The following is a 14085-nucleotide window of genomic DNA, read 5'->3' on the forward strand; positions in this document are numbered from 1 at the left end:
TTTACTGTTGTGTCCTCTTAGCTATTGAGTTGAAGAGGCAGAATTATTTTTGGCAATAGAGAGGTGGAATAGATAGAGGCCATTCCACTTACAGTACGAGGGGTGGTGGAAGCTGGGTGTCTCCAGACGGTTGCTTTAGAGTCAGAAGAGCAGTGGCCATAAGCAGAGACTTCAGCTGGTGGCAGTAGACTGGAGTAAGGCTGTGGAAGGATATGTAAGTTAAGTCGAATTTGAAAGAAGGAATGTCGTTTACATTTTGAATAAAATTACGCCATTCATATGCACAGGGCATCTCAAAGCCCTTTAAAGCAAATTAAGTGTATTTTGAATTGTAGTCACTATTGTAATGCAGGAAACATAGCAACCAGTTTGCACACTGGAAGTTCTCCCAAACAGCAATGCCTTTGCCTAGATGATCTGCTAATACCAGTGAATGCAGAATGAATATTGGCCAAGATACTAGGTTGAACTCCATTGCAGTCTTGTAAGTTGGGTACCTTTATCATTCATCTAAGATCAGGACAGACAGGGTCTTAGTTTAACTTCTGAAGGACAACATCTCCAACAGGGCAGGGCCGTCCATTTTGCTGTGTTATCCTAGATTTGGTGTTTATCTGATATTGATGTTCGGATGATAATGAACCAGCAGACCTTCCTGGGTTATGCAAGACTAAACGCATTTGGAGGGAAATCAATTGAAAGTAATTGGCAGTCTAAGCTGAAGTAGACTCAATGAATAATTGTTTGCCATTACCGTTGACAGTGCAGTTATTCCGAAAATAATCCATAGAAAGTATGCATCTTGCTTTAGTTCGGAGGTTTACAATTAAAACGGTAAATATCCTTCTGTAAGTGTGTGGATCCTGACATTCATTATATTTCTGTGTACAATAATGCCCAAGTGTAGATTGCTTATTTAATGTCTGCAGTTCATAAAGATGGGTCAATGCAGGGCCTAGCTTGATGCCATTGTCATTTAGATCCCAGCAGCACTGTGAATCTTGCATCAGTTTCTAACCAGGCACAGCAAATCCTCAATTGACTGCAGTTATACTTTATAGAAAGGTTTGAGAATTGACCAGTTTTAAAATTGTTCTGACTGTCTGGAAACATATCAATGAAAACAAAAGCTGCAAAAGAACTATAAAAGAGTAAAGATGATGTGATGTAATATACAGGTCGTTCACTGGACATTGCATTGAAAGTTTCTGAATAAAATAATGAACACAAACAGAAAACAGAAATTGCTGGAAATACTCAGTCTAGATAACTCAAAACGTTAACTTGCTTTCTCTCCATGGATGCTGCCTGACCCGCTGTGATCTTCAGTATTTGTTGTTTTTAGTACAGATTCCAGCATCGACAGTAATTTGCTCCTTTAGAGTTCAGTCTTTTTCCTATGCATTATAGGGATTTTGTGATTTTTTTTTTTTGACTCTGCAATTGTTGTTGGTTAGTTAGCATTGTGTACTATCAGTAATTCTGACTCTCTCAATCCTAATTTATTTCCATTTTCTTTTCTTTTAAATAGCCAGCAGATACGGAGACCGGTGAGTATCTTTTTTGGGGGGATGATTTATTATATCCGGCCTATTGGGAATAGTTCATGGAGCTACAGCTCCATGTTTGCCTTGGCATCTAGATTACATTATGAATGTCTCAATTTTTTTTTCTGCTTTGCCCTTTTATTTACTGTTCCACCTTTTCCATTGCAGGTTAGAATCATAGTATAACACAGAAAGAGACTATCCAGCCCCATTGAAACTATGCCAGTCCCTACGACATGTTTTGCTGGTTAAAAGCTATTAACTTTTCTGTTTTGATATAGCTCATATGTACTTAACTGTGGATGTGCCTCTTTGCAATGTAAATTAACAAGATAATTACCTCGTCCATATTTCATTTTGTGAAACGGCCCCAGCAGCACTGAGATATTTTTCTTAGCATTTGCTATTACACAGGAGTTCTTTCATCAAAGGCCAGACAGCCTTTGGGTCAAATCCATCAGAGTCTGATCATCGAATAAATGTCCCCTCTGTATGCTGACTAATATTCTTTGCATCGTGGATTTTAACAAGTTTGATAAAGATTCCTGTGGCCATGCAAGCGCAGAAAATTGTTCAAAAGGAACAAGGGTGTGGCTATGTCACTGGATTGTTGATTCTGAAGCATGGACTAAAAAGAGTCCCACACCCACAAAGTGAAGGATTGAGTGTTTGGATTTTTTATTTTTAGTTCTGTATGTAGGATTCTTGCTCTCTGTAAAAGTGGCTAAGAAGCTGATAGATTATCAGATCAGAAGCTCATTTTGTTTAGGGAATGAGAGCTGCAGTCCTTACCTGTTCTGGTTTACAGAATGTTGCCTGGTTTGAAGGGTATTGACAAGAGGAGAGACTGGACAAATTTGGTTTATTTTGACTTGAATGTCAGAGGCTGACGGGCGACCTGATAGAAGTTTACAAAATTGTGGGACGTATAGATAGAATGGATAGTTAGAGTCTTTCTTCCAGTGTCGAAGTGTCTAGGAGACATAGGTTTAAGGTAAAAGGTGGAAAGTTTAAAGACGTAAGAGACAAGTTTTTGCCACAGATGGTGGTAAGTGACTGGAACGTGCTGCCAGAGGAGGTGGTAGAAGAAGTTACAGTAGCACCATTCAAGTGGCATCTTGACAGATACATGAATAGGCATGGAAGAGAGGGATATGGAGACAAAGTGTTTATAGTTTAGAAAGGCATCCTGTGTCGTCACAGTTTTGGTGAGCGGAAGGGTCTGTTCCTGTGTTGTATTGTTATTTGCTGTTTGTTGTGTGACTCCAGCCGCACTCCAATGTGGTTCATTCTTAACTGCCCCTGAACTGGCACCTCGGTAGAAAAATACCCATTGCCACCATCTCATGACAATGAGGAGTGGCTAATAAATGGAAATCTCATCACAGTGCCTGTGTCCTGAGAACAAAATGTGGCAGTTGCTTGGAGAGAGACTGCGAGTCAGCTGCTGTGAGCGGTGAAGGAGTATCTTCCCTGAATAGCAGGGAATGCAGTTGGCAGGAAATGGATGGAGTGTCGCTGTGGCATGTTGCAGGATCCGAGTAAAAGCGGCCCATGTTATCCCTGGCAGAGGAGTGCTTAATCTCAAAACTAGCTGCCTGAAAATTACATGTTCTATTTTCAGCACTAATTCTTTTATCCTTGCGCAACTTTTACAGGGTTTTAACTTCAGTTTAAAAAAAAATCACCTTAAGAGGAAATCAGATCCACCTTTGTCATCTCTTGAGTTGTCGGGGTAACTGTCGCTGCATTTAGCTTTTTAAAAATATCATACCGGAGGAAATGAGTCCTGAAAAATTTATTATGATGTAACTAATGTCTTTTATTTTGTTTCATCCAGGCCCTGGGTCAGCAAAGGATCTGATTAAGTCAATCAATGAGAAGTTTGCAGGAGCTGGAGGATGGCAGGGGGCAGAATCATATCCTTTCTGTGCAGCAGAGACCCATGTTTGTCCAGAGCCTCAAGTTAAATACAGGAAAAAAAGACATGTTTGAGGGATGGGTGTTGACCAGGGCGCTGGGGAGAACTCTTCTCAATGAGAAGCTTGTACCATGGGGCCTTTAACATCAGCCGGAGAAAGGGCAGATTGGGCTGGGTTTAACACCTCATTAGAAAGAAGGCAGCTCCAACAGAGGAGCGCTGTCTCTGTATTCCACGTGAGTGTGTGTCAACCTGGAATGAGATTTAAAACCTATGAGGATATGAACATTTAACATGTTCATTTGGAATTTCATTGTTAGTTGTTTGATGACTTTCAGAGGAATGATTTGAGTGATTGTAATCTTCTGTGGTTGCTGAATTTAAGTTTTTCACTTTATACACAAATCTCATCACTTTGCAACTGCCAATCACTGTACTGACAATCCAGAGGTATGGTCTCATAATCCAGGGATACAGGTTCAAATCTCAGCATATTAGCTGGGAAATTGAAATTCAATGATTAAATAAATCTGGAGTGGAAAGCTAGTATCAATCATGGTGACCATGAAGCTACCAGAGCGCTATTAAAAACCCATTCAGTTCACTAGGAAGGAAGTCTGCCTTATTTACCCAGTTTGATCTGTATGTGACTCCAGAATCTCGACAGTGTGCTTGACTCTTAACTGTCTTGTGAAGTAACCAACCCACTCACTTGTTTAGGGGTGGGTGAAATACATTTGCCTTGCTGGCAATATCTCTGTTTATTAGACCAATATCCATATGTGGAATTAAACAGCAAAAGAGTCTGAGACATACAATGTTTTTATTGTAAATCTGTGATCTAGGCACAAACACCAGTTTCAACTATTCTTTTCTGGATCCTTTTCCTGTCCAGAAGCCAGCCAACCAATTAACAAACTAACATTGTGCTTCAAAAGCCCCCTAGAGCCTAAGCCAGCTTTTAAACGCAAAGTCCAATGGGCATCAATTCTGGAGCTGTTCAAGTTTCTCTTAGAGGTCTGCATTTCCAACACTGACATCTGCACCTCTGAATTTGCAGAGGGCTCGTTACTTACAATTTTGTTTTTTTACAGTTTTTGTTACCTGACTAAAATGGTGTATTCTTTCTACCCTCCTGACCTCTTCAAAAGATGCAGTGGGTGAATAGCATTTCTCATTTACGTCTTGATTGGACTATGAGGCAGTAGTGATTTCCAACCTATTCTTAAAAATTAGATTGGTGGGGATATTAAACATGAAAGTGCTATTTCTTTAAATTTTTATATTGAAAGAAATTATGCTGAGCTTGAAGTTTACAGTTCTTTTCCTGTAAAATTTTACTGTTCAGGCCTTAGCTTTTATTTATTCGTTCATGGGATGTGGGCATCATTGGCTAGGCCAGCATTTATTCCCCTCCCTAATTACCCAGAGGGCAATTGAGAGTCTACCACATTGCTATTGGCCTGGAGTCACACACAGTCCAGACCAGGTAAGGATGGCAGTTTCCTTCTCTAGAGGACATTGTGAACCTGATGGGTTTTTCCTGACAATTGACAATTCCAAATTTTCTTTTCGGCTTCCCTACGGATGCATTCAGGCAAAGCAACACGATCAGTGTTTCCTTAACTGAGTATCAAGGCAAAGAGACAAGATGAGAAGAAGCGCCTTGGAGATTTCTTTGGAACGTCAGACAGCTATGCAGAGTGTTACCCAGCCACGTAAGTGTTGGAAATCCCTGACATAAAATGTGTAGACCAATGTTCTTCAGAATTCCAAAGGAAACCTCAACATGTACAGTGCCAAATAACAATGTATTAGTAGTTTTGGTAGAAGGAACATGAAACGTCCTACTAGAGGGTGGGTTGGTAATCAAAAGACACAGTTAAGACAGCCAGCAAAACTAAAGATTGGAGAAGAGGGGAAATAGTAAATACCACGAGTTGTTCTCATTGAAAGTTCTCAAGTTGTTGTTGAATGTGCTGACCTGAAAGCTGGTAGAAGCAGAATCAGTAATAACTTTCAAAGAAGAATTGATTATACACTTGAAAGAGGGTGTGGGTCATGTCAGGGTTTGGACAATTTGGACAGCTGTTTCGAAGAGCTGGCACAGGCAAAGCCCCTTTCTGAATTGGGAACTTCAATCGTTAGTAGAAGCCAACCTCTTAAATCCAGAGTGGGATAAATTTATCAAACAATAAAGTAATGCACACAGTGCCTCTCATCTAGTGTTAAGCGCTCCCTCACAGGGTGACAGGGTTCCCACGCACTTGAGCCAGTTGAACCACTTGTACATTGATTTTGTATTTTTCCACATTTCTGCCCTATTACAGTCTGGATGATATGGCTGTTGACAGTGATGAAGAGGTCGATTACAGTAAAATGGATCAGGTAAGAAGTTAGAAGCAAAAGTTATGTGCTACAATAGCTATATGGCTTATACTGTATCCAGTTATTAAACACTTTTTGGCAATACTGGTGCACAGTAGGACTTCCATGTCCGCGTCCTTTGGGGAAAGAAATCTGCTTCCCTGATCTGGCGAGTTCTGGCCAACATTTGATTCCAGAGCCGCCAAAATTTTGTTGACCCTTAACTGTACAATGGGTAATGATACCCATACCGCATGAACATTTTTGTTTTGAAAATGGTGCCATTGTGAGAGCATCAGTACAACATTAACTACTTGCACATATATAGTGCATTTAAGGTAGTAAAAGGCCTCAATGACTCCAGCACCTTGTATTAAGGCACTTTTTGTTTTGATTAAAACTTATTTGCTGTTTTCCAAAAGACATTAATGGAGATGCAATGGCCTAGAGGTATTATCACTAGACTACTAATCCAGAGACCCAGGTTCAAATCCTGCCATGGCAGATGGTGGCATTTGAATTCTTTTTTTAATGAAACCTGAAATTAAACATCTAATGATGACCATGAATCATTGTTGATGGTCAGAAAAACCCATCTGGTTTATTAGTACCCTTTAGGGAAGGAAATCTACCATCCTTACCACTTGATTCCAGATCCACGTCAGTGTGATTTACTCTTAGCCCCTGGGCAATAAATGCTGGCCTAGGCAGCGATGCCTAAATTCCATGAATGAATTTAAAAAAAACAATTAATTTAATGGTAGGTTTTCTTCGTGTTTAGTGTGTTTTCTGCAGGATTCATTTGATTGTCTAGGCCCACCCATTGCTGTTCTCCATCCTTTCCTCATCTCTCAATATTGTTACCTGAATATACCACTCCTACTCTGAACTGAGGTTGACTTACTCAATGCAGATCAAGAATCAATGCACAACTTTCCCCATTCTACATGCCATCTCTACCGGCTAGTGTGCTTACAGAATAATTTCTCAGGAAATATCAGAGACAGCTGTTAATTTCTATTACTTTCCTCTATAGGGCAATAAGAAAGGGCCACTTGGGCGCTGGGATTTCGACACACAGGAGGAGTACAGTGAATACATGAACAACAAAGAAGCATTACCCAAGTAAGTACACAGAGTTCATCTTACCAGTTGCTGAAGGCAAGCTGCCATCTCTTATGAAACCACCCTGAACATTATTAAGCAGAACACAGTTGTAGACTGGCCAAACAGGCTATGAGTCACAGACAGCCTCCTGAAATTCATTTCAGTTTGAGATTGTGTTTTATATTTCTCATTATGTTCTACTGAGATCTGGACAGCATTTATACATGGACCGATAAGTAGCCAGTAGCATTGTTGCCACCCTAGTGCTAGGCATTGACCATCTCCAACAACAGAGTCCAATCACTTTCTCATAATGTCCAGCGGCTGTCATGTAATCCTGTACCATCAACATCCTGGGAAAACTGAACTGGGCCAACCAAATTCATGACATTGCTACAACAGTGAGTATTCTGCACTGGGTGTCTCACCTGACTCCCCGTAGCCCCTCTGTCATACACATAGCAAAAATCAGGAGCGTGATGAAGTACTCTCCACACCTCTGGATGAGCACAGCCGCAACAACCCTCATGCGGTTCGATATTATCCAAGACAAAGCAGACCAGTTGACGCCATGCAAATTGTTCACTCCCTCCACCACTGGTACATCTTGGCTGCAGAGTGTACTGTTTTCGTGATGTACTGCGGCAATTTTCCAAAGATTCTGTGGCAACACCTCCACAAACCTGAAGGACGATTTGGGCAGTCACCCACCCGCTTACATGGATGTAAATCCTTGTTCCTGTACCATCAGTGTGTCACCCTACCTCAGCAGTGCAGGATCAACTTCAAAATTTGAGGACACAAAATTTGGCAGTGTTGGTGAATTGGGAAGAGGATCATAATACACCTCACTGGAGAGAGTGCAGACGAAATATTCCAGGACATTGCGTGGGCTGGAAAGTTTTAGTTATGAAGAGAGATTGGACAGACTGGAGTTATTCCTCTTGGAGTAGAGGAGACTGCAGTGGGACATGATTGAGATGTATAAAATGATGAGGGACACAAATAAGGTAGACGGGAACTTTCCCCTTGCTGGTGGGATTAACGACCAGAAGTTAAAGGGCTGAAATTTAGAGGGGATGCAAGGATTTTTTCTCACCTAGATGGTGTGGGTGATCAGGAACTGACTGCCTGTAAGGGTAGTAGAGGTAGACCTCCTCATGACATTTAAGAATGTAATTGTTCACTTGTGATACCAAGGCAAATAAGAAAAAGAACAAAGTTCTGGAAAATGAGATTAGAATAATTAGGTGCTTGTTTCTGATCACCGCAGACACAATGGACTGAAGAGCCTTTTTCTCTGCTGTAAACCTCTAAGACTCACAAGCTTAGCCAAGCTGTGACAAGTAGCAGATGAAACTTAATGACTAAATGAAGAACTTTTATGAAGTGAAACATTTTGCATGGAAGAATGAAAGTACGCAATATAAAATATAAGAGTACAATTTTATAATGGGTGCAGGTAGAGAAAGACTGGGGATATTTGTGCATAAATCTATGGCTGAGCAATTTGGGAAAGTGAGTTAAAAGAACCACAAGATCCTGAACTTTATAAATAGAGGCATTGAGTGCAAAGACAAGTTGTAGAAAATATTTCTGAAACATTACTTCAGTTGGGACAGAACTATTGTGCCCACTTCTGGACAGCGTTACTTAGGAAGAGAGAAAATGAAAAAAAGATTCATGAAGAGTTCTAAGAGATTTAAGTTGTGTAGTTTCACCAGAGATCCTGGGTTTGTTCTCCTGTGAAAGAGAAGTTTGAGAGGAAATTAGTAAGAGGTGCTGAAGATCGTGAGGGATCTGAGCAGAGAAGACTGGAAGAAACTGTTTCCATTGCAGAGGGGATGAGAAATTTAAGATTAATGGCAAAAAAGGCAAGGACGACATGTAGAGAAGCATGCAGCAAGTGAAGAAGATCTGGACTGCAGTGTCTGAATGTGGATAGTCTCTTGCAGACAGTTTTCAATTTGGATTTGAACAAACCCCTGGAAAGAGAGAATTCCCACAGTTATAACGAAGAGGACAAGCCTAGTTGCTGCCTTGGAGGGACAGAATGGCCAAGACATAATTGTTTGATTCCTTCACACCTATCACCAGTTCAGCATGCTTTACAGCCAACAAATTACTTTTGAAATGTAGTATCTATTGTAAGGTAGCAAATGCCACCGCCAATTTCTGCGCACAGCAATCTAGCACAAAAAGCAGGATCTGATCATTAACCTGCAATTCTTGCAGGAGTGCCCAACATTTTTCTTTTTAACATGAGAGGCATACAGGACACTAAGTTAGTGTCTCATCCAAAAGATGCCTCGTCTGACAGAGCAGCACTCTGAGTCCTGCACTAGAGTGTCAGCCTGGACTTTGTGATCTGATATCTGGAGTGGGAATTAAACCAAAATGTTCTAACTTATCCACAGCTGAAGCCTCCCCTGTCAATTCATGTTGGTACTATCAGTGAGGAGGCATACTAATTTCACTCACTCACACTCTCTCGCCCTTTCCAGAGCTGCCTTCCAGTATGGTATCAAGATGTCTGAGGGACGCAAAACCCGACGCTTCAAAGAAACAAATGAGAAAGCAGAACTGGACCGACAGTGGAAAAAGATCAGTGCGGTATGTAGTGTCAATCTCAAATGATAACTCATGGCCAGCTAAACACAGGCAGAGAGCATCCCTGCTGTTCATCTGTTCACAATTGCTTCATTGTTGACTCAAATATGCCTCTAGAGCAAAAACTGTATAAAATATGTTAATAAAATTGCAAAGGATCAGTAATTTGGTACATAGGAAGGGTTAGATGGTACAGTGGGTTAATGGACTCGTGTTGCAGATATGAATCTGGTTTCTGGAGTGATTAGTTGTTATTGGGTTACCATGTGTATCTCATTTCTTTCACTAGAGTACACTGGTTGGTATTGCAAAGTTGATCATGTTGAAAGATGCAGTCTCGGGTTTGTAAAGTTACTGTATGCTCAAAACGTCTTATCAGTCTGTATTTTGTGAAAAAGATTTCATAAAAGAAGAGCGAAAGATCTCCGGATGCTGTAAATCAGAAACAAAAACAGAAATTGCTGGAAAAGCTCAACAAGTCTGACAGCATCTGTGGAGAGAAATCAGAGTTAACATTTCGGGTCAAGTAACTGTTCTGAGGAAGGGTCAACAGACCTGAAACGTTAATTCTGATTTTCTCTCCACAAATGCTGCCAGACCTGCTGAGCTTTTCCAGAAATTTCTGTTTTTGTTAAAGAACGATACAACACAGGGACAGGCCCTTTGGCCCACCAAGCCTGCAACAACACACGATGCCTTTCTAAACAAAAAACTTTTGCCTCTACGCAGTCCATATCCCTCAATTCCCTGCCTATTCCTGTAATCCAGAGAAAGCAGGAAAGAACTCAAACAAGAATTGGGAAGTCTTAAAGGGGCCAGGAAATGTTTTTGGCAAACATGATTAAGGAAAATCCTACGGCGTTTTATTCATATACAAGGAGCAAGAGGGTAGCCAGGGAAAGGGTAGGTTCACTCAAGGACAAAGGGGGGAATTTATGCACGGAGAAGGAGGAACTAGGTGAGGTCCTGAACGAATACTTTGCAGCAGTATTCATGAAGAAGAAGGGCATGTTGGATGGTGAGTCTCGGGAGGGTTATGTTGATATTATAGGGCATGTCAATATTAGAAAGGTGGTGGTATTGGGTGGTTTGAAAAGCATTAAGGTAGACAAGTCCCCAGGTCCTGATGGGATCTATCCCAGAATGTTGTGGGAGAGAGGTCAGGAAATTGTTGGGGTCTTGTACGAAATCTTTGTATTATCTTTGTTCACAAGAGGTCCCAGAGGACTGGAAATTAGCCAACAACATTCCTTTGTTTAAGAAGACAACAGGGATAATCCAGGAAATTACAGGCTGATGAGCTGAGGTGCTGAGGAAATTGTTGGAGAAGATTCTTAGGGATAGAATTTACTCACATTTGGAAAGACATGCCCTTATTAACAATAGGCCGCATGGCTTTGTGCGGGGAAGGCCATGTCTCATAAATTTGATTGAGTATTTTGAGGAAATGACAAAGATGATTGATGAGAGCATTGTGCATGGTAGATGTTGTCCATATGAACTTGAGCAAGGCTTTTGACAAGATCCCTCATGGCAGGCTGATCCAAAAGATGAAGTTACATGGGATCCACAGGCATCGGATCAGTTCATTATTGTTTTGTTTCCCATTGATATCACATTAAAGAACTTTACAAAAGTAAGATAAAGACTACAAACATCTTTTTGTTTCACCTTTAGATCATTGAAAAGAGGAAGAAGTTGGAGGCGGATGGGTAAGTGGTGCTTTCAGTCATAAGATGTTCCATTTTTCATCATTTCATCCCCTTAAGCATCTGACGCTTGCTGGTTTCTGACTTCTGCAATGTTGGTGTGCCTTTTGTAGTTTGCCCAGTTGGTATTGTGTGTGAGAATATTGGCAGCCCTTTCAGCCACATTACAGCCTAGCCTGATTTCCCACCATGTGTTGCAGTCCATTAAGCAGCACTTTGCCAGCTGATAAAACCGTACAGGTTAGAGGTGGATTTGGAGACTGTTCGGCCAGCTTGCATCTGTGCTGCCTCTTTGCCAGAGCAATCATTCACTAATTCCACTGCACCCATGCTGTTCCCCCGATCATGTTTTCAGTCTATCTCAAATCCTGAGTGGAATCATGTCCAGTAGCTATCACTGGATCATGATCAGAGGCAACTGAGCCTTAATGCTGCTCTGACAATCTGTCGTATCTTCAGATACGACACTCCGACGTTTTGTGCTCACTGTGGCTCCATGTGCAATGCATCCCCATCAACAAATGTCTGGTGAAATGTGACTGTCCTTAAAAGTGTGAAAGGATATTTGGATAATTTAGATTAGTTATGTGTGCCTAATTAGAATCTCAAATTAACCGCTTCAAATGATTTACTTTGGATGCTTTAAATTCAACAGGGACATGCCTTCAGGCAAGGCTGCGACTCCTAGTTAATGGACAATACCTAGGTTTATCAAATATAGACAAGATAAAACAATACACATCTATGTAACAACTAATGACAATTTAATTGACAAACAAAAGATCCAAAGAAGCCCAGACAGATTTACAAATCGGTGGCCAATCCAGAACCTAGCAAGTTGACAGGAAATATATCTAGTTTTCATACTAACAGAAACGCAATTCCTAGGCAGAGTTAAATAAAAACCAAAAGAACTGCAGAAGCTGTAAATCAGGAACAAAAACAAAGTTGCAGGAAAAGCTCAGCAGGTCTGGCAGCATCTGTGAAGAAAAAATCAGAGTTAATGTTTCAGGTCCGGTGACCCTTCCTCAGAACAGTTCTGAGGAAATCACTCACGCTTGCTGGGACCCTGAGAACAAAAGAACCCCCAGAAGCTGGGTTAACATAGATCCACAACCAGGCCCTGGGTTGCAAATTACCCCAATTTAATCTGTCCATGTCTCTCATTGCCTTAAACGTGACGACAATGAAGTGTTTTAGAATGATGTCCTTGTCTTTTAAAATTAATGTAGCTCCATTCATCAGTGTCTCTAACATTGTAAGACCATCAAGGTGTCTAGTTTCTTCCAGTCTGTTCAAATAGTATTTTACATAAAGCTATTTGGTTGGAATTAGTAAAATTCCATTCTTTATTAACTAATTAATAACTTATAATTAATAACTTATACTTCAATTATAACATAACTGAGGTACTACTTTAATTGAGCATCTATTGCTGGCTGGTGACTACTTTTTGGTTATTAGAGTTCTGAAATTGAGTCATGGCTACATTGTATGGCAAGGCAAAATGGCTGCTTGGTTTAGTGAGGCCAGTGGTATGTGTAATGTCAAAAGACCCTAAAAATGGCAAAGTTGAACAAACTCTATCAAAACCCAGGTCATCTTACAAAATACGCTAGTTTATTCCTTTTGACTGACGGTTGTAAAATTACTTTTAAAGAGTCAAAAATATATGTGCAGACGTGACAGTTTTCTGTTGGTTTTAGAAAAGGCACTTCACTCAAAGGTTCTGAGTGATGGATTACCATGAAGGATCTCTCCTTCTTAACCTTGCACTTTGCCTGAGGGATGGTGGCTGTTAGGTTAAACCACCACCAGTCATCTCTCTCTAATGAGATTGCAGTGCTATGGTCTGGTAAGATTACGGCAACTTTATACCTAATGTGGAGGTGTTGGACTGGGGTGGACAAGGTCGGAAGTCACCTGACAAAGGAGCAGCGCTCCAAAAGCTTGTGATTTCAAATAAACCTGTTGGACTATTACCTGGTGTCGTGTGACTTCTAACGTTATTCCAGGTAAATTAATGAGTTCTTTGATAAAGGTGGACAGAACTAACTGGGTTATTATCTTTCACAGTCCCAAGATACTTAACACTTTACAGTCAACTAAATACTTTCGAAGTGCATTCACCATTAAAATGTAGGAAACAAAGAAAGCAGCTTTTTCCTCAGCAAGCTGGCATGCTGATCTGTTTCAATCATATTGGTTGAAGAATGGATACTAGTCGGGGCATTCTGCATTGTCCCCTCCTTATGTTCCAGTAGAACAATGGAATCCGTTATATCAATCTGAGAGGGCAGACTCTGTTTGACGTTTCATCTGAAATGTCAACCCAGATTGTCACGCCCAAGTCTCTGGAGTGAGATTTGAACCTGAGACTTTCTGATTCTGAGACAACGTTACTACATAGTCAGTGTCAAGGCTGAAACCAAACTTCAGAATTGGAAAAGTGAAAGATACATGTGTAATTTTGACTTAATCTTGACTCCCAGAAAGTTGTGAGTTTGAACCCCATTCCAGGAGTGGAGCACATAATCTACACTGATACATCATTGCATTTTGAAGGGATTGTTATGTAGTCAGAAATACCAATGAATTTTTTTAAGTGAGATTCCACTCGCTGTTTCAGGTGGAAGTTGAAAACATCACAACATTAATTGGAGTAGGGATTCTCATAATGTCCTGGCTGACACTCATCTTGTAAACAACAGTTTTAAATTGAGGTAACCAGGTGTAGAGCTGGATGAACACAGCAGGCCAAGCAGCATCAGAGGAGCAGGAAAGCTGACGTTTCAGGCCTAGAACCTTCTTCAGAAATGGGGGA

The 14085-nt window shown here is 40.8% G+C and overlaps 2 protein-coding genes across 2 annotated transcripts in view; one reads left to right on the plus strand and one right to left on the minus strand.

Annotated features, from left to right (window-relative positions):
* ndufa2 (NADH:ubiquinone oxidoreductase subunit A2) overlaps positions 1-14085 on the minus strand; it is a 197232-nt gene that overhangs the window by 32439 nt on the left and 150708 nt on the right. The gene's annotated exons all lie outside the window — the stretch shown is intronic.
* Positions 1-14085, plus strand: part of LOC109914128 (IK cytokine) — a 32547-nt gene that overhangs the window by 16890 nt on the left and 1572 nt on the right. Inside the window, exons 10-16 of the mRNA XM_048603904.1 lie at positions 1532-1550; positions 3388-3466; positions 5106-5186; positions 5799-5856; positions 6872-6960; positions 9447-9555; positions 11230-11264. Of these exons, the coding sequence (XP_048459861.1) occupies positions 1532-1550; positions 3388-3466; positions 5106-5186; positions 5799-5856; positions 6872-6960; positions 9447-9555; positions 11230-11264 (470 nt within the window). The remainder of the gene's footprint in view (positions 1-1531; positions 1551-3387; positions 3467-5105; positions 5187-5798; positions 5857-6871; positions 6961-9446; positions 9556-11229; positions 11265-14085) is intronic.

This window comes from Rhincodon typus, chromosome 12 (genome assembly GCF_021869965.1).
Source record: "Rhincodon typus isolate 14 chromosome 12, sRhiTyp1.1, whole genome shotgun sequence".
Taxonomy (NCBI): domain Eukaryota; kingdom Metazoa; phylum Chordata; class Chondrichthyes; order Orectolobiformes; family Rhincodontidae; genus Rhincodon; species Rhincodon typus.